This window comes from Engystomops pustulosus, chromosome 3 (assembly GCF_040894005.1).
Source record: "Engystomops pustulosus chromosome 3, aEngPut4.maternal, whole genome shotgun sequence".
Taxonomy (NCBI): Eukaryota; Metazoa; Chordata; class Amphibia; order Anura; family Leptodactylidae; genus Engystomops; species Engystomops pustulosus.
In genome coordinates this window covers 169981588-170003371 of record NC_092413.1, presented here as the reverse complement: position 1 = coordinate 170003371, position 21784 = coordinate 169981588, and the positions used below count along the sequence as shown (strand labels likewise).

Below are 21784 nucleotides of genomic sequence, written 5' to 3'. Positions count from 1 at the left end.
TATATTGTTCCACTGTATTTTATAGGCTACGACTTGACCTACACAAAGCGGCAGAATGGCAAAGTGGGTTCTAGCCCATACGTAATATGGCGTCCTGAGCGTCAGTCTTGTGTCTTCTGGCTGGTGCTCTAGAGCTCCACCTGGCGGAGGATGAGCAGGAGGCGGAGAGACTGCGGATCACACACTCTCTCTACCACCATTCTATCCGGCGCCAAAGCCGAGCTCTCTGAGAGACATCCCCCGACCTGCCGCTCACCCCGCGGCTACTCATGGCTCTATGTAACGGAGACTCCAAGGTCAGTGATGAACCGGGGCGGTGTAGACAATGGGCTCCACCGAGGGGGGCAGCAGCGAGCAGGGGGTCAGGAGCCCCCTAGACAAGGCCTGGTCTTGTGTCTGGTCACAGTACGGAGGGTGACGGGTGGGTATAAGGGCACGGGTGGGGTGATGCGCCCCTCTGCGGCGGGATCTGGAGCTGCCCCTACCCCCGCAGTCAGGCACAGGAGCCTGGCACACGTGGGCAGCACATTGTACACAGGGCTATGCTCATACATGAGGAGGCTGTGTGCCAGCACCTTACTATTGTCCTCCTGGTGTCATATTTGTGTTCATCTGCAAGTGTGTGGCAAGAGCAGCCATTATTTTCTCTATGAACAATCCTGCCAAATTTTTTAATTATTTTTTTTTGTCTCTTGCCCTTCCCAATCCAACAGTGTTAGAGAATGTTTTTAAATGTGAAATCTCACCTATTTACCTGCCCATAAATCATGAAAAGAAGAGTTATATTTTGCTAGAGGTGAGTCAAGTTTAGAGGCTACAGGTGAAGTGACACATGGTAGTGGTGTCATATTAAATAGATACAGGCAGTTAGGAATGAGCTGTGACCATCATCCTGTAGCCTCTAAATGTGAATGATCTAAAGCAAAAAGTGACATTTCCACATGATTTAGTGAGGAAATCATTATCTGCTATAAGTCACCCACCAGTCCCCTGTCACTTCTTAGTCCACACGTCTAAGGCTTTCTTTGGTAACCAGACTGTCATGGCTTGAGCAGAGCCCTGCAGGGGATGGATAAGATGAATATTCAATCCAAAAGATATTGGCAGGATGATTAGATTGTGAGCCCCATTGGGCAAGCTCTGTGCAGCGCTGCGTAATGATGCTGCCCTGTTAGTGCACACAGTAATCCCCCTGTGAGATCAGATGTGGCAGGAGTGCTGACCTGAAAGCAGGGTTATCTCTGCTGAGCAGTGCTCCTCCAACATGCTGGCAGGCGTCCAATCTAGGGTGACAGACATTATACCAGGCTCACTTAAAAAAGTTTTGGTTGGCATCTATCTCTTTTTGGACTGTAAAATATGCTACGCTGAGGGTGCACATTTCGGGTTAGGGCTCTTCTCAGTCTCTGTAGGATTAAATGGGTTGTAGAAAAGTACACACAACTCCCTTCCACCTGAGAGTTTGAGACCTTCAATTCCCCCTCCCCCACTCCAGGTTGTCTGGAGTAGACTTGGGATATCTTCCAGGCTCTCATCATTTTACTAGACTGAATTATTTCCTGTAATGTATTGTACCTCCTGCCTCCTGTAATGTGAGTATATTATGCTGTTAGCATCTTTAGATACAGTAGTCTCCTGTGAAGACTAAAGTTAGTCCACAATTTATTACCATAAAAGACGATAAAGATCCCTTTAACTGCTCGACACTTTTATAGTGTTTTTCTTTTGTGTTCCGCTTGGCCTATTTCACCCTTTTCTGTACAGCATTAGGTTAAAGGAACCTGACACCAGATTTTACCGTATAAAACTTCTTGCCCTCTCGGGTGGGGTATGAAATGGCCTTTCTAGAGTTCCCTCTTTTGTGTAATCTCATCCATTCCTTTGAATTCAGGCAAATCTGACTCTTCTCACATCATTTTTACATGAGATGAGTCAAGTTTAGTGGCACTTTAGATCCCCTATCTTCTGTTCTAGAGAAACATTAAAGATCCCATCAGGCTTAGGCTACATGCACACTGCCTTTGCCCACCGGGGAGAGGAGGAGGTGAGCGCTGTTCACCCCTTCCCCTCTCCATAGGGATTTATGACGCAAGGCGCCGTAATACACGTGTGCGGCACTGTACCGCTCCCGTGGGGTGCCTTGCGTCCATTGCCGTCTATGGGGGACGTATATCGGCCGTAAATGCATCCCCCATGCGGCAGTGTGAATGTTGTCTTATGGTTCTGTAACTACAGTACTGGACAAACGGACAGTTAAAAAATAGGCGAGAACTGCACCTTTATTTGCAGCTTGCATTGCATGTTAGCTGTCTCCATCCAGTTCTGCGGCTCACAAAGCCATAAGCCTTATGTGATCTGAAAGAAATCTTTAATATGACACACAAAACATGTTTCTAGGTACTATAGTACAAAATATAGGGGGTTATGAGGTGACACTTCCCCTACATCCACTAAATTTGACTCCTCTAATGTGAAAATGAAGAGTCATATTTTTTCCTCACTGTGGGGAGATATTTTTATAGGTAAATGGGTGAAATTTCACATAAGATGGAATTCTAGAATTTCCATTTCATTCCATACCTCACCAGCTAGTAGTTTAGTGGGGTAAAATCTGCTGACAGATAACTTCTGCGGGTGTTGTGTAGAGAAGTCTCTCCTATACTTCAGGCTGGGGCTCTTTGCTGACATCCTAAGATGTGATCTTGTGCCATAAACTCATAAATTGTCAGGTATAATTGTTTAGACATTAATGTCTTTAAGAGGATTTCTGCATGGAATCCAACACTAGATATGTTTTTTGTGGTCACATGACCCTCCATATCTCAGCAAATGTAATGGTATCATTCACTTTTCAATACCATGAAGCTTTGGCCTTTAACACTCTTGGGATGTGGTCATGCGGTGCGTTTACATTTTCACAGCTTACACTTTTTTTTTTACACTTCCAGAAATAAAGTAAAATGACTTTAAACCACCCAAACGCTTGGTAAACATGCAAAAACGCTCCATGCAGGTAGTTAATGTACATGTGAAAGAAAGGGATGAAAAAACTGCTCTAATAATAATAATTCCTTTATTTATATAGTGCACACGCAGCGCTGCACAGAGCTTGCCCAATGGGGCTCATAATCTAATCAACCTACCAATATGTTTTGGAGTGTGGGAGGAAACCCACCCAAACATGGAGAGAACATACAAACTCTTTGCAGATGTTTACCTAGATGTGACTTGAACCCAGGACCCCATTGACGCAAGGCTGTAGTGCTAATCACTGAGACACCGTGCTGCCCAAATACAGGCAGTATTTTATAGAGGAGGAGGAGAATGTTGTACATGGTGTCCTATCTGCAGGCAGCATGTTATGGAGCAGGAGGAACTGAGCAGATTGTACATGGTGTCCTATCTGCAGGCAGCATGTTATGGAGCAGGAGGAACTGAGCAGATTGTACATGGTGTCCTATCTGCAGGCAGCATGTTATGGAGCAGGAGGAACTGAGCAGATTGTACATGGTGTCCTATCTGCAGGCAGCATGTTATGGAGCAGGAGGAACTGAGCAGATTGTACATGGTGTCCTATCTGCAGGCAGCATGTACTTCTGATAAAGTTCCTCTTTCTCCACATACATGGCTGCTATTATGCTCCCTGCACTCCTGGATTAAATTTATTTCCGCTCTAAATTCTCTCTTGTTATCAAGACAGACAACCCCTCTCTAGTGTCTCTAGCCTCATAGGCTCCTTTGTAGGAGGTAAAGGGTCATTGCAGCTATACCTCCACCTACCTGCTCCAAGACAACTGCACAGGGACAAATTTCTAACAGATGAGAATTACATGACTTGTAGTGCCCAGAATTTTGGGTCCTCCTCGAGTATTCACCACCCTGCTGATGTATTCACAGGTGAAGGTGAGGGACGCTTGAAGGTTTAGAGAATTCAATGTCAATGTTTAACCCATTTAACAAGATGATGTGGTAGGAGCGGGCACTGACGGATAGATTTATCATAGTTACTTGGTGGTTGCGATCATTTTCCAAGGGAAAGGCAGACTGTAATGTGGTGCTGCAGGCCGCCTGACACGCACATCTTTTATGTGGTGTGCAATACTTTCATTTTCAGACTTGCTTGTAACAGATTAAAGCTGCAATCTCATTGGCTGCCGTAGAAAAACTTTATGTAGTTAGAACTGTATTTTCTGAGTAGGACCAGAAGTATTTCATCATGTTGGTGCACACATTACATGATCCAGATCACACATAATCGAGTCACACACTTCAGATATCGGTCACCCTGGAGTCCAGACAGTTGTGACTGCGTGTGTTAGTAGTAAGAGGGGTCTAAGTAACTAGCGGACATTGAGTAAATCCATCATCCACATACACAGGTTATCTAATGTTTATGTTTGAGTATAAGACTTATGAAGACAGAGAATATTGAAATCTTGTGATTCTCCTCCGTGAATCCTATTTAGATAATGATGTTAGGACATTCGGGAGCCGTCACGCTCTCACATGGTCCAGGCATGGCTGCTCATTCCCCTTCCTGCTTATAATTGGATTACTCCACACTACAACTTGTCCTACACACTTTTTGGATTCATTGATGGCCTTATGTGTCTGACAGTCACGTGTCTACATTGCGCCCTCTGTTCATTGATTTCATAGGGGGTAGTGTCTACACCCATCTATCAGCCCCTCCTTCCGTAGTACCTCCTTATTCATTCTTGCAGCTCACTGTATTCCTACACAGTCATGGCCAAGGTATAACATGTCGGGTGTGTAATATTGTGTCATCCTGTCCATAGGGGGAATTATAATTTTAGTATTTTCTATTTCGTTAGCTTGCCAAGTCTGGAGCAGAAGTAAAGGATGGGCAGCATCACTACGAGGGGGCGGTGGTGATTCTGGATGCTGGCGCACAGTATGGGAAAGTCATCGACCGCCGGGTCCGAGAGTTCTTTGTGCAGTCAGAAATCTATCCACTGGAGACCCCGGCGTTTGCTATACGAGAGCAGGGATTCCGGTAAGGGGCCTGTGTGAATCTCTGTGACCTTCTCCAGTGTCGAGTGGCTATGCTTTATAACTGTCTATAATTCAGGGGGTTCTCACAACCTTGAAATGTTTCTGTGTTAGGGTTTTGCAGGATGGAGAGATATCTTTATCTCTTTCCCACACACTTTATGTTGTGGCTATAAGCTTTTGGAAGATTAAAGTAAGGAAAAGTTCTGATCCATCTTCTGACCTTGGTTATGACAGTCAGCAAGGATTCCGGAAAAACGTAATTTCCCACTGCTTTATCACATGTTTTTCACTTATTTATGGGGTTGACTGATTAAAGTTCTTCCATGTCTTAAAGGGAAATTCCCTGAAGGTGTATCATATTTTTTTTTTTTTCATAGTATATGAAAAGAGATTTGGACACCCCTATAGAGATGATGGAGCTGGGTACAGGACTTAACTATCCCCCACAGTCCCTTAGAACTGATTAGAGTTTCAGTACTTCTTCATATAGTTGGGGGGACTCAAGAATCCTGATCTCCCGATTGGTGGGGACCCCAGGAGTCAGACATAGGGACACAGAATTTGGTAAAAGTTTATTTCATGACAAAGCTGTACTGAGGTGTATGTCTTATTACACTTATCTGATCAAAGCTCTAAGTCTATTAAATAATTATGTGTCTATTAAGAGTTTTATAACCTTAATGGTCCCAAGTGTTTAACTTATGCAATGGATATTTAGTGTAGATTATTAGTGTGTGTGTTTTTTTTTTTTTAATTCATTTTTATTCTTGCAGAGCAATCATTATATCAGGAGGACCAAACTCGGTATATGCTGAAGATGCTCCATGGTTTGACTCTGCTATCTTCACCATTGGAAAGCCGGTGCTTGGGATCTGTTATGGCATGCAGGTATGTTCATATAGAACTTGTTTCACAATTGTTGAGGGTGAATGCTCTCTCACAACCTACCTATAAATGTGGAGTGGGAAAAGGGGGTTTAAGCCACTACTGCAACAAATGGTGGTGGATTCTCCCACCTTGCGCATCTGCCTTTTTAGGATATCCCCATACACATTGGAAGGTTGAATGATTACCTTGTTAGATAATGGTCAGGGCAGTAATCTGGAGTTTTACTGCCTGTGTCTTGGGAAAGACCATTGGCAGTAAAATAAGGTTTTCCTTCAAACATCCATGCTGATTTTTTTTCCTGTTTCTCCCCACAGATGATGAATAAAGTGTTTGGAGGAACCGTACATAAGAAGAATGTAAGGGAGGATGGAGTGTTCAGCATCGGCATTGACAACACTTGTTCTCTATTCAGGTAGGAGATGATCTGACATTAGGGCAGTATTTATTCTGATGTTCTATATGGTGATAATCCTAACCTGCCTCATTAGTGAGCCTGTACTTGGTGTTAGATGGCCTCTCCAGGTTCTCACCATCTGAGATGTTATCTCTCTGCCCATTAGGTTTCATGGATGCTCCTGTTATAGTTGTAATATTTGCTTTCAGGGGCCTGCAGAAAGAGGAGGTTGTGTTGCTGACCCATGGGGACAGCGTGGACAAGGTAGCGGATGGTTTTAAGGTTGTTGCACAATCTGGAAACATAGTAGCAGGTATGTGTCTTCAATTCTACATGTGGTTATTTGTAGCCTTAAACTAAACCTCTTGCTTGTACATTCATGTCTATAAATAGAGACCTCTCATGCTCTTTATTCCTTCTGCCTGTATAAAGAGTATCCGTAACAAGATCATGAGATTTTCCTGGTGTAAATGAACATTACCCCCTTCCCATCGCAACCATCACATATTTTTTTTTTTTTTTATATTGGCTCATACAAGTATACACCCTATACTTGCCCATCTTAACCTACCCACCAATGGCTGTTTTACGTGTGCATATGCACTGCAGTGACTAAGCGTTGACAGCATGCACCCACTACAGCAGAATACAGGCCGTATCTGCAGCCTGTAGTGGGTACATATTGTGCTGAGTCTATGTATACACAGAAAGGCCAGCAGTAACTGATGGCACCACACTGGAAAGGGGCAAATATAAGTAAGTTTGTATTCACTAATCCGGTCTTTATTTCTTATACACAGCAACCAAGTGCTTTTTTTGAGGGGGGGGGGGGTTAGGTTACTGTGATCTGTATAAATCATAATTGTTTATCTACAATATCTGCTTCTAAGCCTAAGTAAGTTTAATTTGCATGACCTGCCAGTGTGGGGTGAGTCCCAGGCAGAGGAGGCAGCTGCAGCCTGTGTGTGTATGTGTCTCCTTATGCATTCTTTCTATACATCCCCCAATCCCCCCCCCCCCACCTGCTTAATGCACATGGCCGGAAGTAAGAAGGAAAATGCATTAGTGTGGAGGAGAGGAGACTGACAGAAAATGCGGACAAAAACTAGACTAGAACTGTAGAATTGCACTTTAGAACAGCTATTTCACTACTCGGGATAAATCATCCAGCATAAGACTGTGGAGTCGAAATCAGCACTGGTGTATTCACCAGCTTTTTTACATCTATCTCATTGTGTCTGGTCCTGAAGTGGCAAATGACCCTTGTTCTAAACCGGTAAAAATAACTTCCTAGAAGTTACATTTTTTTTTTATCAAGTTTATGTTAAAGGAAATCTACCGACATGAAGATAAACTAAACTAGGAACACTTATTCATAGACCCAGGCACTGTGACTGTAATCTTCTTATATTTGTTATCCATGGCCTCCTTCCTTCTAAATTATCTTTGAAGTGCCCAGGCGGAGCGAGGGGTGGGGGGGGGGGGCGGCTGTGGAACAGTTCTGGAAACTGCCCCTATAGCCTTTCAGGCTCATTAGCATAATTTTAAAAGTTGATTTAGAAGGAAAGAGTCCATGGATAACACATAAGAAGGTTACCATAGTCACTGTGATGGCATCAATGAGTAAGTGTCCCTGGTTTATCATGATGGATTTTGATGGTAGATTTTCTTATTATATTATGTTATAAATGTGCCTTAGCGCTGTGCGCCGTAGCTGTACTGCGCTGAGTCCCGCGAATAGCGCTCAGCGCATAACAGCTACTGCGCAGACACGATGCCGGTTCAGCTTTGCACAGCAGCTCAACCGGCATCAGGGGTCGCGGGATTTCAGCAGTAATCTATCGCTGACATCCCTGGCTAACACCCGCGGTCAGAGTGGGCTCTGATCGCGGGTGTTTAACCCGTTAAATGCCGCGGTCAACGCGACTGCGGCATTTAACATGCCTTCCTGGGGTCTTTACCCCACGCGCCAATCGCTGCTATGGCACCTCTGGGGTCCGATCGGGACCCCAGAGAAGCCTGAAGGCAGTGCCTTTAAGATGGCGTCTGTGACGTCATCTTAAAGGCAAAGTGTCAGCCTATGCATCTGCATAGGCTGACACTGCTAATACCCTGCAATACATGAGTATTGCAGAGTATTATCATGAACAAGCAATCAGATGGTTGCTTGTTCATATCCCATGGTAAATGTAAAAAAAAAAAAAAAAAATTTCAATAAAAAATAACTTTATAAATCACTAAAAATGCCCATAAGCCCCAAAACATATAAAGAGACATATAACGCTCAAAAAAGTCTAAATCATAACACAAACCCCACATATATAGTATCATCGCGTCCGCAACAATCCGTAGAATAAAACTAAATAACTATTGAACCCATATGATGAATGCCGTAAAAAAAAACTTTAAAACCCGCCAAAAATTGATTTTTACCTATTATATCCCACTAAAAATGCAATAAAAAGTGATCTACAAAACATATGTACTCCAGAATGATACCTTTGCAAAGAACAACATGTCCCGCAAAAAACAAGCCATCAACCAGCTCTGTAGCCAAAAACGTAACAATGTTATGCCACTTGGAAGACGGCAATGCAAAAATGATAGATTTTTCCCCACATTAGGGTTTTATTTGGCAAATTTAGTAAAACATAAGAAAAAATATTCATGTCTGGTATTCTCGTAATCGTATAGACCCATAGAATAAAGATAACATGATTATTAGGATATACGGTGAAAACGAAAAAAAAGTAAAAAATCCAGTACAGAATTGATGCTTTTCTACTCATGACCTCAAAAAAAGTTCCTAAATTTTCAACAATAGGTGATACCAACCCCAAAATGGTAACACTGGAAAAAGCATCTCATCCCGCAAAAAAATGCCGTCACATGGCCCAAATAACGGAAAAGTGAAAATTTTATAGCCTTCAAAAGGGGGCAACGAGAAAACTAAAATCCTTGCAGCTGCAGGTCCCTCCTTCCCTTCTGCGCCTCGCTGTGCCCCCATAAAACAAGTAACGGTCACATGTTGGGGGTCTTTGTACTCAGGAGAAATTGTAGAACAAATTTTATGGTGGGTTTTCTCTTTTTATCTTTTGGAAATGTGTAAATTTTAGGGCTTAATGAACGTATAACCGGCACAATTTGACCATTCTAAATTTCACCGCCATTTTGATTCAATTACTATGAAGATCTCAAGGGGTTAACAATCTTCGTAAAAGCGGTTTCTGATAGCTTGAGGGGTGCAGATTTGAAAATGGGTTGGTTATATAGGGGGTTTTAATGCTAAATATGTAAAATTTAATTTCAGAGTATTTATCCCCAAAATAGTCAATACTGAAAATAGCTATTCGATTTGTAAGCCGCGTAACGTAAAAATAAATTATTCAGACATTTCAAAAATTATGAAAAAGTAAAGTAGACATATGTTATTCGGCAAGTTATTTAGGTGGTAAATCGATCTGCCCGGAAACTCGGTGATTTCGAATTACGAAAATGGCAAATTTTTCTAAAAATTCATCTTTTTATTTTTCTTTGTAAATAAACGCAAAACTTATCAGCCAAAATTTACCACTAAAATGAAGTACAACATGTGGGGAAACAACAATCTCAGAATCGTTTTGATAAGTAACAGTGTTCAAAAGTTATAACCATATAAAGAGACGCAGGTCAGAATCCAAAAAATGGGACTGAGCCTTAAGCTACAAAATGGCTGCGTCCTTAAGGGGTTAAACACTTCCTAGCTCTGTAGAGATTGTCTTAACCGCAGTCACCTCTTTCCATCAGTGTTGGGAAGACAATAGTGGAAAACTCTTATCATGTGCATCCACATGTATTAGCCCCAGCTTATATATCTATTTATTTAATATGTCATTTTGTTTCTTGCTGTCATTTTAAAGCCATTGCAAATGAATCCAAAAAGCTGTATGGTGTACAGTTCCACCCAGAAGTTGGCCTTACTGAGAATGGCAAAGTCATGTTGAAGAATTTCTTGTACGACGTGGCCGGGTGCAGCGGCACCTTCACAGTTCAGAATAGAGAGGTTGAATGTATACGGGAGATTAAGGAGAAAGTTGGTTCATCCAAGGTCTTGGTGAGTAATAAATGAATGTGTGTAAAGATCATAAAGACCTGATCTCCTGGTTATATCATACACATACTGATGCAAAGGTTCTCCCTTTCAGGTACTGTTGAGTGGGGGAGTGGACTCCACAGTCTGCACAGCTCTGCTGAACAAAGCCTTAAACCAAGATCAAGTCATTGCAGTTCATATAGACAATGGATTTATGCGCAAAAGGGAGAGTCAGTCTGTGGAGGAAGCACTGAAAAAGTTGGGCATCCAAGTAAAAGGTCTGTTTTTTTTTACCATATTAAACTCTGTTCTTGTTAGGAGGTCTAGTCACACAAAAAAACCGCTGATGCTTTACTGTTACATTTAGGATCCATACATTTCTTGATATTATTTGATATATTAAATGGGTATTCTTAGACATACTCTGGATGAAAAAATAACACATTCTTTAATTCACTGTTATTAAAAAAAAAAAAAAAAAACAGCATTTCACAGATATAGTTCCAACATGTGTATCTGTCCTGGTGTATACAATTTTTGTTGTCCCTGGATACGACTGTAAATCTTCTAACTATGGTCGGATTCTTCCCTTGTCTGGGTGATGCAGTGCTATCTGCCTCCTGCCCCTCCACCTGTATTACAAGACAGCTCAGACACGGGTACTCCCTGCCAGCAAGAGACTTAATCTACAGACAGATAAGGTCTTTAAAGCAGAGCTGAGAGTGTCATTGTGTCTTATATCCATCTGGTGACTCTGATCTCTTTTTTTTTTTTTTTTTTTGTGTCAGATGCTAGTATAATATTAAGAAGCTAAATAAAATTGTAGATAAACCCTGTCCCTGATAAACTAAGCACATTGTCAGCACACAGCATCTCATAGGACAAAGCTATCTTCTAGTGTCTTTAAGAGTCCCCACCCACACTGTTTAGAATTACACCTAGGGTCGCCCTACTAGTACCCGATTACATTAAAGGGAACCTGTCCCCAGGGACCTCATTTTCACTAAAGACAGGTTGCAGAAGCCCATTACAGCGACATTGCAAATATGTCTTTCTGCCTTCTGTAAGCATTTGCATTACAATATAATTGTGTATTTTAAAGGGGTATCCCCACGAAGGCAAGTTAGGCCCTTTCCACGGTATAGGGCCTTACTTGCTGATCATTGGGGGTCTCAGTGCTGAGAACCCCGCAGATCGCGAGAACTGGCCTAACTTGCCTTCGTGGGAAAACCCCACTTGATTTAGCTTTGGTTTAGATGCATTTCTAAAAAAAATGCTCAATCCTCAGCTCTCAGCCCCCACCTCAGTGCTCTTATACAGCTCCTCTCTCCCCTACTCATGTCAACTCGCCACACTGTGAGCTCTGTTACAGTAAAGAAGCACACAGGTGGTTGAGAGCTGAGGAGTCTGCAGTACAGACAAGTCATGTGTTGTTTTTTTGAAATGCATCAAAACCAAAGCTCAACCCCTAGGAATACACAGAGGATTTTGTCAGGGGGCAAGGTAAGTTATAACACACAATTATATTGTAATGCAAATGCTTAGAGAAGGCAGTAAGATATTTTTGTAATGTAGGAGTAATGGGCTTCTGCAACCTGTCTTTAGTGAAAATGAGGTCCCTGGTGACAGGTTCCTTTTATATTTACACAGTCCTAGGTTTGATATTGAATAGGATGCCCAACCTTCTGTTGTGTTGCCTTACACCAATTTAAAAACTCTGATTGCGTAACGCTATAACTCCATTCTTTAATGTCCTAAACCAATATTCTGCCAGTTCTGAGATTTAGAAAGCTGAGAGAGTGGTAATGCTTCCTCTTAAAGGGGTAGGCCCTACCCACAGGATATGGCCTAACTTGCTGATCGGTGGGGGTCTCAGTGATGAGACTTCCACAGATCACGAAAATGAGGGGTCCGATGGTGTCCCATGTACCACCTTCGGACTCCTCATTGCTCTGTCAGACTAATGGAGCAGACAGCCGTGTATGACCGTTCTGCTCCATTAATCTCTATGGAGTTGACGGAGAGCGCAAAGCGCCGAGATGATTTGTGTTAACTTTACTACAACAAAGTGTGATTAAGTGCTAACCAACAGACCCACTTAGTTTTCTCTATGTTAAGTGTTTCATGATGGCATGTTCGTTATTACTTGATATGCTCTTACCCTGCCCTTTATATGAACATATAAGCAGTGATCTCTCATCCATTCCCTACGCAGTTGTGAATGCAGCACATTCATTTTATAACGGTACAACAACATTGCCAATATCTGATGAGGACAGAACTCCACGTAAAAGAATCAGCAAGACTCTTAATATGACCACAAATCCAGAGGAGAAGAGGAAAATTATTGGTGACACCTTTGTAAAGGTATTGATATTTTGCAAGGCCTTGCTTTCAAGTGCAGAAGATATTCTGATGGATATCTTTACTCTACATGCACAAGGGATTTAATTCAATGCTTGTTATAAAAGTAACCTGCCACCGGATTACATTAAACAACCAGCCCCATCGGGTAGGGAATGAAATGTCCTTTCTAGAGATTCTTCATTTATTTGAAATCTCGCAATAAAAAAATCTTCAAAATAATGTGAAAATGAGCAGAGAAGAGTCATATTTTGTCTGAGGTGTTACAAATTAGGAGGCTGCAGGGGGAGTGTTACTTCAGTTTCCCCTCTGTTAATTTCTATAGTTCCAGTGCTTTTAGTAGTGTTGTTAAGAATCTGATCTCTCAGATAACATAAGGCCTTATGGCCTCCCAGTTCTCCCAGTTCTGGATCTCCCAGAACCACAAGCCGGATTCCTATCTCTAACAAGACACTATTAAAAGCATGTTTCTAGGAACTCTAGAAGTGAAGGTAGCTTGAAGTGACACTCCTCCTGCAGCTACAAAAAGGGAATTGTAGAAAGTATATTTCATACCCTGCATGAAGGGGCTAGTATTTAAGTGATAAAATATGGTGCCTGGATCCCTTTAACTGAACATTTTGCACTATTGCAAAGGATGTTATCTACTAAAAGATTTGGCATGCTGCAGGGTTTAAAATCTATTCCACATGGTATTTGCCTTGGGATATTTTGTAAATGTGTTGATGAGTTCCCAGAGATCTTTGTTGTGACGCTTTTATACAGCACCATATAGAAATCTGCATAAGAAGAGACCCGTTATTTCAATGTTCCAGCACCATTACTCCTCACTTGTCAATTTTAGGCCACTATTGTTCATGTAATGAGAATGTCAGACTTTTATTTGAAAGCTTTGCATTACTAACCTACAGATGTTACTTTGCCTATAGATTGCCAATGAAGTTATTGGTGAAATGAACCTTAACCCTGAAGAAGTTTTCCTTGCACAAGGCACATTACGACCGGATCTTATTGAAAGTGCGTCTCTTCTTGTTAGTGTCAAAGCTGAAGTTATCAAAACTCATCACAACGATACAGAACTCATCAGGAAGCTGAGACAAGAGGTAAAGTCTGTAGATGTGTGTACCTGAGCAGGTAATTGGCCTCCGCGTACACACTCCTAAAATTTGGCGCCTTGTTATTTCCATTAGGGAAAAGTAATAGAACCTTTAAAAGATTTTCACAAGGATGAAGTCCGCATATTAGGAAGAGAACTTGGCCTTCCTGAGGAACTTGTGAGCAGACACCCCTTCCCAGGTATCACTGTGCAATATTCCAAACCCGTTTTCTCTTCTCTAATGTAGTGATACAATCTTGTTGTCTAGCAATGGGTTATGATGATGATATCCAACTTCCGGAATGTGACTCATATGGCTTATGTTTATCCTGGAGAGCTGAAGCCTCATTACAGAAACCTACTGTCAAGGAGACTGTCTCTCCTCCTACCACCCCCTCCAATGTGCAGGCACTTTCTTGTTTCTATTAGCTTTTCTTATATTGCTTTAATTGACAGATCAGTTTTTACTTAATAGTAATTATTCGGACGCTTGTTTTTCTTTAGGTCCAGGCTTAGCGATTCGTGTTATATGTGCCGAGGAGCCTTACATCTGCAAAGACTTTGCGGAAACAAACAACATATTAAAAATAGTTGCAGATTATTCAGCAAGTGTTAAAAAGGTATGTGTGTTTTATGCTTATGTATTTCCTTTGTGTTTTTTTAAGCTACATATTAGTTATATAGTTTCTAATCCAGCAGTAAAATTTAAACCGGCTTTTCATGAAATCTAATTGTGGGTATTTTTAGTGCATCCATGTGTATCCGCAAAAATTTGCAACACAGGTTTATTAGCTTTTTGGGCCGCTTTTTCTGGAAAAAAAAATTATAACTGTGCTTATATTTATGGCACTTATTCCACTTTTTAAAAAAAAAAACTCTGTACTATCCTAATAGTCATCCTGTACATATATATACTAAGTTTAATCTATAAAGGTGGACTTATTAGACATCCGATTTTATGATTTTTTAAAAAACGAGAGATCTTAAATGTCACTGCCACTTAAAGGACACCTGTCATCCGGTCTCTGTCACTAGTCCTGTCACCACTACCTGTTGGAGCAGCTCACAAGGATCCCATCCCAGGCTTTATCTAGTCAATTCATACATTAATCATTGCAAAATCATCATTTCTTTATTATGCAAATGAGGTGGATCACATTGTCAGAGACAGTGATGTCACTCCTGTCCTCCTTCCTCTCTCCTCCCACTGCTCATGTCTGTGTGTAATGTATAGTAAAGCATTGCTAGTGTCTGTGCTGCATCTGCTGACATGCTGCATCCTCCTAATATACAGAGACACAGACATCAGCTACACAAGTACCTGACTTGTTCTGAGCTGTTATATATACATGCTGTCAGTCAAGCACTGTGGGTGTGGTTGTGCCTCCCACTCATGAATGAGCTGGACAGCTTGAATATGCTAATGACTCATTGGACATTTCACAGGTCATTTGCATACAGCTTTAGGACATCATTGCTTAGGTTTACAGGTATGTATAGAGGCAATGCTTTCTAATGGCAGTTTATGAAAATATATTTAGTTTAGGGGGGTTATTTTGCCTGACGGGTTCTCTTTTTAATTGTTAATTCAATTATCCCAACTAAATAGACAAATAAAGAATAACCCATTAATACTATTACCGAGTGTCAATGAGTACTGTTGATGCCCTATCATAAAGGCATTTTCTCCTTGAATAATCAACCCATGTACTACATTCTAGGACTCCCATTATTTCTGTATATTGTATATCAGTGTATGATTATGTCATTATCTTGAGCGTGCTTGTTTTATACTATGTGGTGTATGGATTTTCCTCCATTTTTTTGCATCCGTAAATGGGTTGCTACTTTTCCCAATTTAGTATCCCAATTGGCAGTGGCAGCTTAAGCTGCTATCCAGTGGGTGGTCCGTGAATCCCAGGACTGTAGTGATCAGATTTCACGGATTGACCACAATGCTGGGAACTGGACTCGGAGCATCATAGTGAATGCAAGTAGTCGTATATCACTATGACGCTTATATTCTGATCCTTTGCACTGTGGGTTGGTCCTTGAAAACCTAGCCAGTTCACTATGGTTGTCTGAAAGGACCCTAAGTCATAGCTCCATGAAGTGTTCAGTATGCCAAGTGTGTTTAGATTTTAATGACTTATCCCAAAGTTTTGTTTATAAACAGCAGTGCACATCATATGATATATATGATGTGATATATAACATTTTATTGTATGAAAATTGCCTGAGTGATGAGGAACGCTCCATTATGCCTTGCAGCCTCACACCCTCCTTCAAAGAGTGAAGTCATGTACAACAGAGGAGGACCAGGAGAAGCTGATGCACATCACAAGTCTACATTCACTGAATGCCTTCTTGTTACCTATTAAAACTGTTGGTGTGCAGGTAAGATGGGGTACATGTGACACAATTGTACACAGATGTATTTATTAATCCACTGTATCCCTTGCACCATGTTCATAGAGACTTTTAGACACTTTTTTGACTAGTCCGACTAATAGGGTTTGGCTGTATGGAAAATAGTACAATCTGTAAATACAACAAACTGCGTGCAGGTTAGAGCAGCTATTATATAGTGACACATTGATGTTCTTTTTTTTTAACAGCTCAGTGATTGTAATGAACAATTATATCAGCAAATGCAATGCAGTGTTATTAGGGAATAGTGGTTTTTTTAGTGCAATACAAGTTACCTATTATAGGAGAATAAATACTTGACTATTCCTATTGCCCACAATGTCCAATTCTAGGACTTTATAGAAACCTCCTTAATATGGGAATGGCTCTTCAGTTGAGCATAACATCAAATACACATTTATATTAAATGTATTGGTATTTATGATCTTTTGTATTCAAAGTGGTGGGATCTTCACTTCCCATTTTGCTGAATATAATAGTCACTATTTATTTAAAAAGTATCACATTGGTCTATAGCTGTAACTTTTTCGCATAGTGGAACAATAGTGACCTCTGAAGTTCTTGTTATCCTGAAAATTATTCACAATAAATAGTTTTTAGAAGTGTTAATTATCTTTATCCCCACACTGTATCAAGAGAAGTATAAGATGTATGTATGTATGTATGTATATTTATTTTCTCACTAGAGCTGTAGATTTTTAATTCTAATCTTGTGTTTATTGATTGGTGTTGTACATTTTTCATAAATAACACAATAAAGATTTCATTTAATTTTGGAAGAATGGGTTTCAGTGAGGTACCTAGTAGATTTTTTTTTTTGTGACTAGATCGGCCCATATACTTGGCACATTTGTTTATAGATGGCCTAACTGGGTTGGCTAAATATTTTAGAGCACTCGGAGGTTAACAAGTAACGTGTGATTAAACAGTGTGATTTTTGGCTTTTATTACAAAAGAGATTTGTCTGGTGAGCGAATGAGCAGCACTGAGTTTATATTGTTGTATAGGTTCTTGTCTCCACGGGCTAGAAATGTTTTCTGTTTTCTTGTAGGGTGACTGTCGCTCTTACAGCTATGTATGTGGTATCTCCAGTAAAGACGCCCCACACTGGGAGTCTCTCATGTACTTAGCCAGACTAATTCCCCGAATGTGTCACAACATTAACAGGTATGTCACATGTCATGTAACCTCCATATTGCTTGGCTTACAATTAATTCTGTTGTTCCACTGTGAATCAGGTGGAAGGCTTTATGGCTTTATTTAGTTATTCTGTAATATTTCTGAAATGGGTTTTAACACAATTTTGCTTATGTTATATCTTTTAGAGTTGTCTATGTGTTTGGACCACCAGTGAAAGAACCCCCCACTGATGTTACTCCTACCTTTTTAACAACAGGCGTGCTCAGCACATTGCGACAAGCTGACTTTGAGGCACATAATATCCTAAGAGAGTCTGGTAAGGATCTGCATGAACATATGGCCAGGACGACAGTCTATGTGTACATTTCAGACTCCTTTATATATACCCTGTAAACACATTCTGTATTTTTACAATAGAAGGACCGGAGTTGCTTGTTTTAGGGCACCTTTCGGTTTTATTTAGGAATAAGTTTGTGATATGTTGTGTCTTTTCGTTATTTTGCTGAAATAACATACAAATTCCCTTTAAAAACGTATGAGGTTTGTTCACTTTCTCGAAAACTTCTCTATCTCATTTTTTTTAAAAGGTTTGTCCGTAGGTCGAAAAACATGTTGTGGACATGTATCTTTATTTCACCTTGTTAAATTGTCTCACTTTTGTCGTTTTTGTGACTTTTCACAGTGACTTTTGGTGTCGTTTTTTTCAAGTACACCTTGGTCTGCAACTTGTGCAGTGCCTTATATCTTCCCGAATATCTTAAATATTCCTGATGTTCCGTGCGACTTTTCACTTATGTATCACCTTTTTTTTTTTGCTTATTTTTGCGACTTTTTAGGCGCAAATCTGCACCTGGTCCAGGGCAGGTGCAAAGGAAGGATATTTTTCGTGGATCTTGTTTTAACATGTAAATTGTGAATTGTGTGACCGCAGCCTCCTATGTCGTCATCTCCCTGGGGTGTGACTAGAGTACTTAATAATGCAGGACTCAGCCTCAAACCAAAAATTTACAGTAGTGTCCACTCCTGCACATGGTTTATGTCCATGTGGATTTGAGACATTTGCAACAAAGTCTCAAAAAAGTGAAAATTTGCACCTGCCAGGACAGGCAAAACTGAACATTCATCAAAAGTAAAAAAAACATGATCATACATAAGGCGCAAAAAAAGCCGGCAAATGTCTCAAAAATTCATCATAGAGAAAAACTGATACATTGTCCCCCATTGTCTTTTTTTCTCAAAACTGCTCCCTTCCTTACCATGGGTAGTGTATGCTATTGCAGCTCAGCTCTGTTCATCTCTATACACCTGAGTATACACCAGTACTGACACAAACCCTGGTCAGGCGTGGCGCTGTTTTTGGAAGAATAACGCCATATTTTTAAAATTCAAGACAACCCTTTTAAGGTTAACCCAATTTCTTGTACAACCCTGCACCTTTGATACTATTTTGCTTCTTTTTTTCTCTCACACAGGTTATGCCAGCAAGATAAGCCAGATGCCTGTCATATTGACACCATTACATTTTGATCGAGATCCTTTACAAAAACAGCCGTCATGTCAGAGGTCCGTGGTTATCCGCACTTTTATCACCAGTGATTTTATGACTGGCATTGCTGCTACACCAGGCAATGAGATCCCGGAGGAGGTATAGTTTTATTTTTTTTTTCCTTGCTGTTTTCAATGGTGTTAATAGTTAAATGTGTGTATGAAAGTGTTTTCTTTTTTTTTATGGTTTGCAAAACATTGTTGAGCATCAGGCAGTCATCTCATGGCATTAATGTCCTTCATATGACGATGCTGACTGTCATTGATGCAACATGCACCCATGGCTCCCAGCAGTGTGGTGGCCGTGGACGCAGCATTATAAATTAAGTTTTATCTTTTTACATCGGCAAAGGGCATTGTGTAATCTTAAAACACATTTTTCTCACAAAATAAGCTATTAGAAGAAAAAAAGAATGGATAATTTTCCAGGAGGCATACCCCAGCATGTGCTTGATTTAGTAGCGCTGCATCCATGTAATTTACTTTTACATGCCATCACTATGTTATGTCACCATAGGAAACATGCTTATTCCTTGCTAGTTACTGTAGCGTCTAACAGCATACATGACCTTAAAGGAAACCAACCACCTAAACATTAAAAAAAACACCTATTAAAACTCACCCCCGTTGCTCTTCACCTTGATCCAGGCGCTGTCCTTCTCTATAATTAGCAGCACGGAGCGCTGGGACAAGATGTCCGGTGCACTGGGTTGCTAGTTATGCATGTTCCCGCACCTCCCTCTACCATGTGCAAAAATAGTAAACATAAAAAACTGAATCATATTTGCGATCTGTTATACACCCACATAAAATTGTTTATATCATACACTGAGCGACACAAGTTTTTTTTTTTTTTAACCTAAAAGCCAATGAAACACTGCATTTTTGTTTCAATCACCTCCCAAGAAAGAGAATATAAATGTTTACATAAGATTTTATTATTACTAATCGTTTATTGCTATAAATTTACCCTAAATTTGCTTAATTGAAAGCACAACTCTTGCTACTAAAATATGCCCACATATGATAAGAGGACAGAAAAAAAGTTAAAGGGCATCTACCACCAGGGTGGACTGTATGCAAATGAGACTGAGGGGCTCCAGGCTCCATAGGCTCATTTGCATACAGTCTTTCATCCTGGTGGTAGATGTCCTTTAACTCTTCTGCAAAAGAAATAAAGGGAAAAAATGGACTTCTGAATGTGGAGGACAAAAATAAATGCTAGGTTTGTGAGGCCTAAAATGGCCGAGGTTCTTGAAGGGTTAATTGTTTACGTTGTTCTTTTTCATTGTAGGTTGTTTTGAAAATGGTGACTGAAATTAAGAAAATCCCAGGAATTTCTCGAGTCATGTATGATTTGACATCAAAGCCCCCTGGAACTACTGAATGGGAGTAATGTTGTGTGTTTGGTGTATAAAGTACTGTGTGCAGCTTGAAATTCTATCAGAAACCATTCCCAGTGTTGACATGCAGTACTGTTGTTCTGGAGCTGCTGTGCTGTACATGACATCTGATTCCGTTCTCAGAGCCTGCACCTAAACTAAAGTCTTGTTGCATTATCGGTGCAGAGGACTTGTACGGGTAACAATAATGGCAGCGATTGCCTGAGTGCAAACAACACGTCCTGCTTTGCCTTTCGTCTTTTACGGAATCCGCCTGTTCTTTTTTCCATGTGTTTCTGTTGTTGACTTTTTTTTTTCTGTTATTTTCTTTTGTAAAATGTACAAAAAGGCAGTTCATTTATATACGTTTATCAATAGCATTGTAATAGCCCAATAATGTAAAATGAAGAACTGATGTGACCAACTGCTTTTGAACAGATTTATTATAAATAAATATTTTGCCAAATTGAGTCGCACATGTCTGGGAATTGTTGGCAGCTTGCAGATTTGATAACATTTTTCTATTTTATTAATTAATTTTAGAAAAAAATACATCTTTGGCAACACCTTGCACATGAACGTATAGAGGCCCTTTCTATGGCTGCATCACAGTCCTCGTAGACCTCTATGGCACCTCACGACACTCGTGTGAGCCCATGTGGTCTCACTGAACTGGGCCGATCTCTGCGTTTAATGGAGTGGGGGGGGGGCAAGCCCTCTTCACCCCCTCCCTTCTCCATTTTACGCCAAGAATAGTGGTGAAGAGGGCTTCCCCTCTGTCCTGCACACGGAAGAATGCAATCAACAGAACAAGGAATTGAGAGGTCCCCTTATCTGATTTATAGTTTCTGGTTTCATACGTCCTGTTTACTGACCAGAAGTCCCCTAGAAGTCAAAGGCACACAGGATTGAGCTCCATCCATGCTCCATTGACTTACATAGGACTTTAAGGTTTTTGGCTGCACTGTATTGCGATCTGGAAGATCCTCTGTTCTTCTCATAGGGGAATAACTATAATTAACGCATCACCTTTAACCCCTTCATGATTGCCATACGGCCTTGTGGAGAAAGGACATTTATAAACGTCATGACAGTGGCCAACTTCAAACGGCCATATCTCCTGAACCATTGCACCCAGAAACACACAATAAACAGGAGAATATTCCCTCTAATATAATATTGATGTACGCTTCACAATTTATGAGTGCTCTGATTTTAAGAGTAGATATCTTTATATGGTTCTGTGAAGCATCCATATACAATGCAGATATCGTATTAAAGGGGAGATTCTTCTTTTTAAAATGACACTTGTGTTTCTAGGTGCCGGAGATCAGGCAATATAGGCCCCCCTCCTGGCTGTCAGCTGAAGTCAGGATGTAGAAGGAGCTGCAGGAAAGACTTGGCTTACAGTTCGAGGAATTGTAGAAGTACATGCATCTCTGTAGCTTAACATGTGG

General features: G+C 40.7%; 1 protein-coding gene across 1 annotated transcript; it reads left to right on the top strand.

Moving 5' to 3' along the window:
* The first annotated feature begins 101 nt into the window (after positions 1-101).
* GMPS (guanine monophosphate synthase) lies at positions 102-20797 on the top strand. Its single transcript, XM_072142952.1, has 16 exons — positions 102-296; positions 4836-5017; positions 5790-5904; positions 6219-6316; positions 6508-6611; positions 10198-10391; positions 10483-10648; positions 12586-12737; positions 13664-13837; positions 13925-14030; positions 14335-14450; positions 16102-16227; positions 17312-17427; positions 17586-17716; positions 18873-19045; positions 20240-20797. Exons 1-16 carry the CDS (start codon positions 270-272, stop codon positions 20339-20341), a joined length of 2082 nt encoding a protein of 693 aa, XP_071999053.1. The 5' UTR covers positions 102-269; the 3' UTR covers positions 20342-20797.
* Positions 20798-21784: the final 987 nt, after the last annotated feature.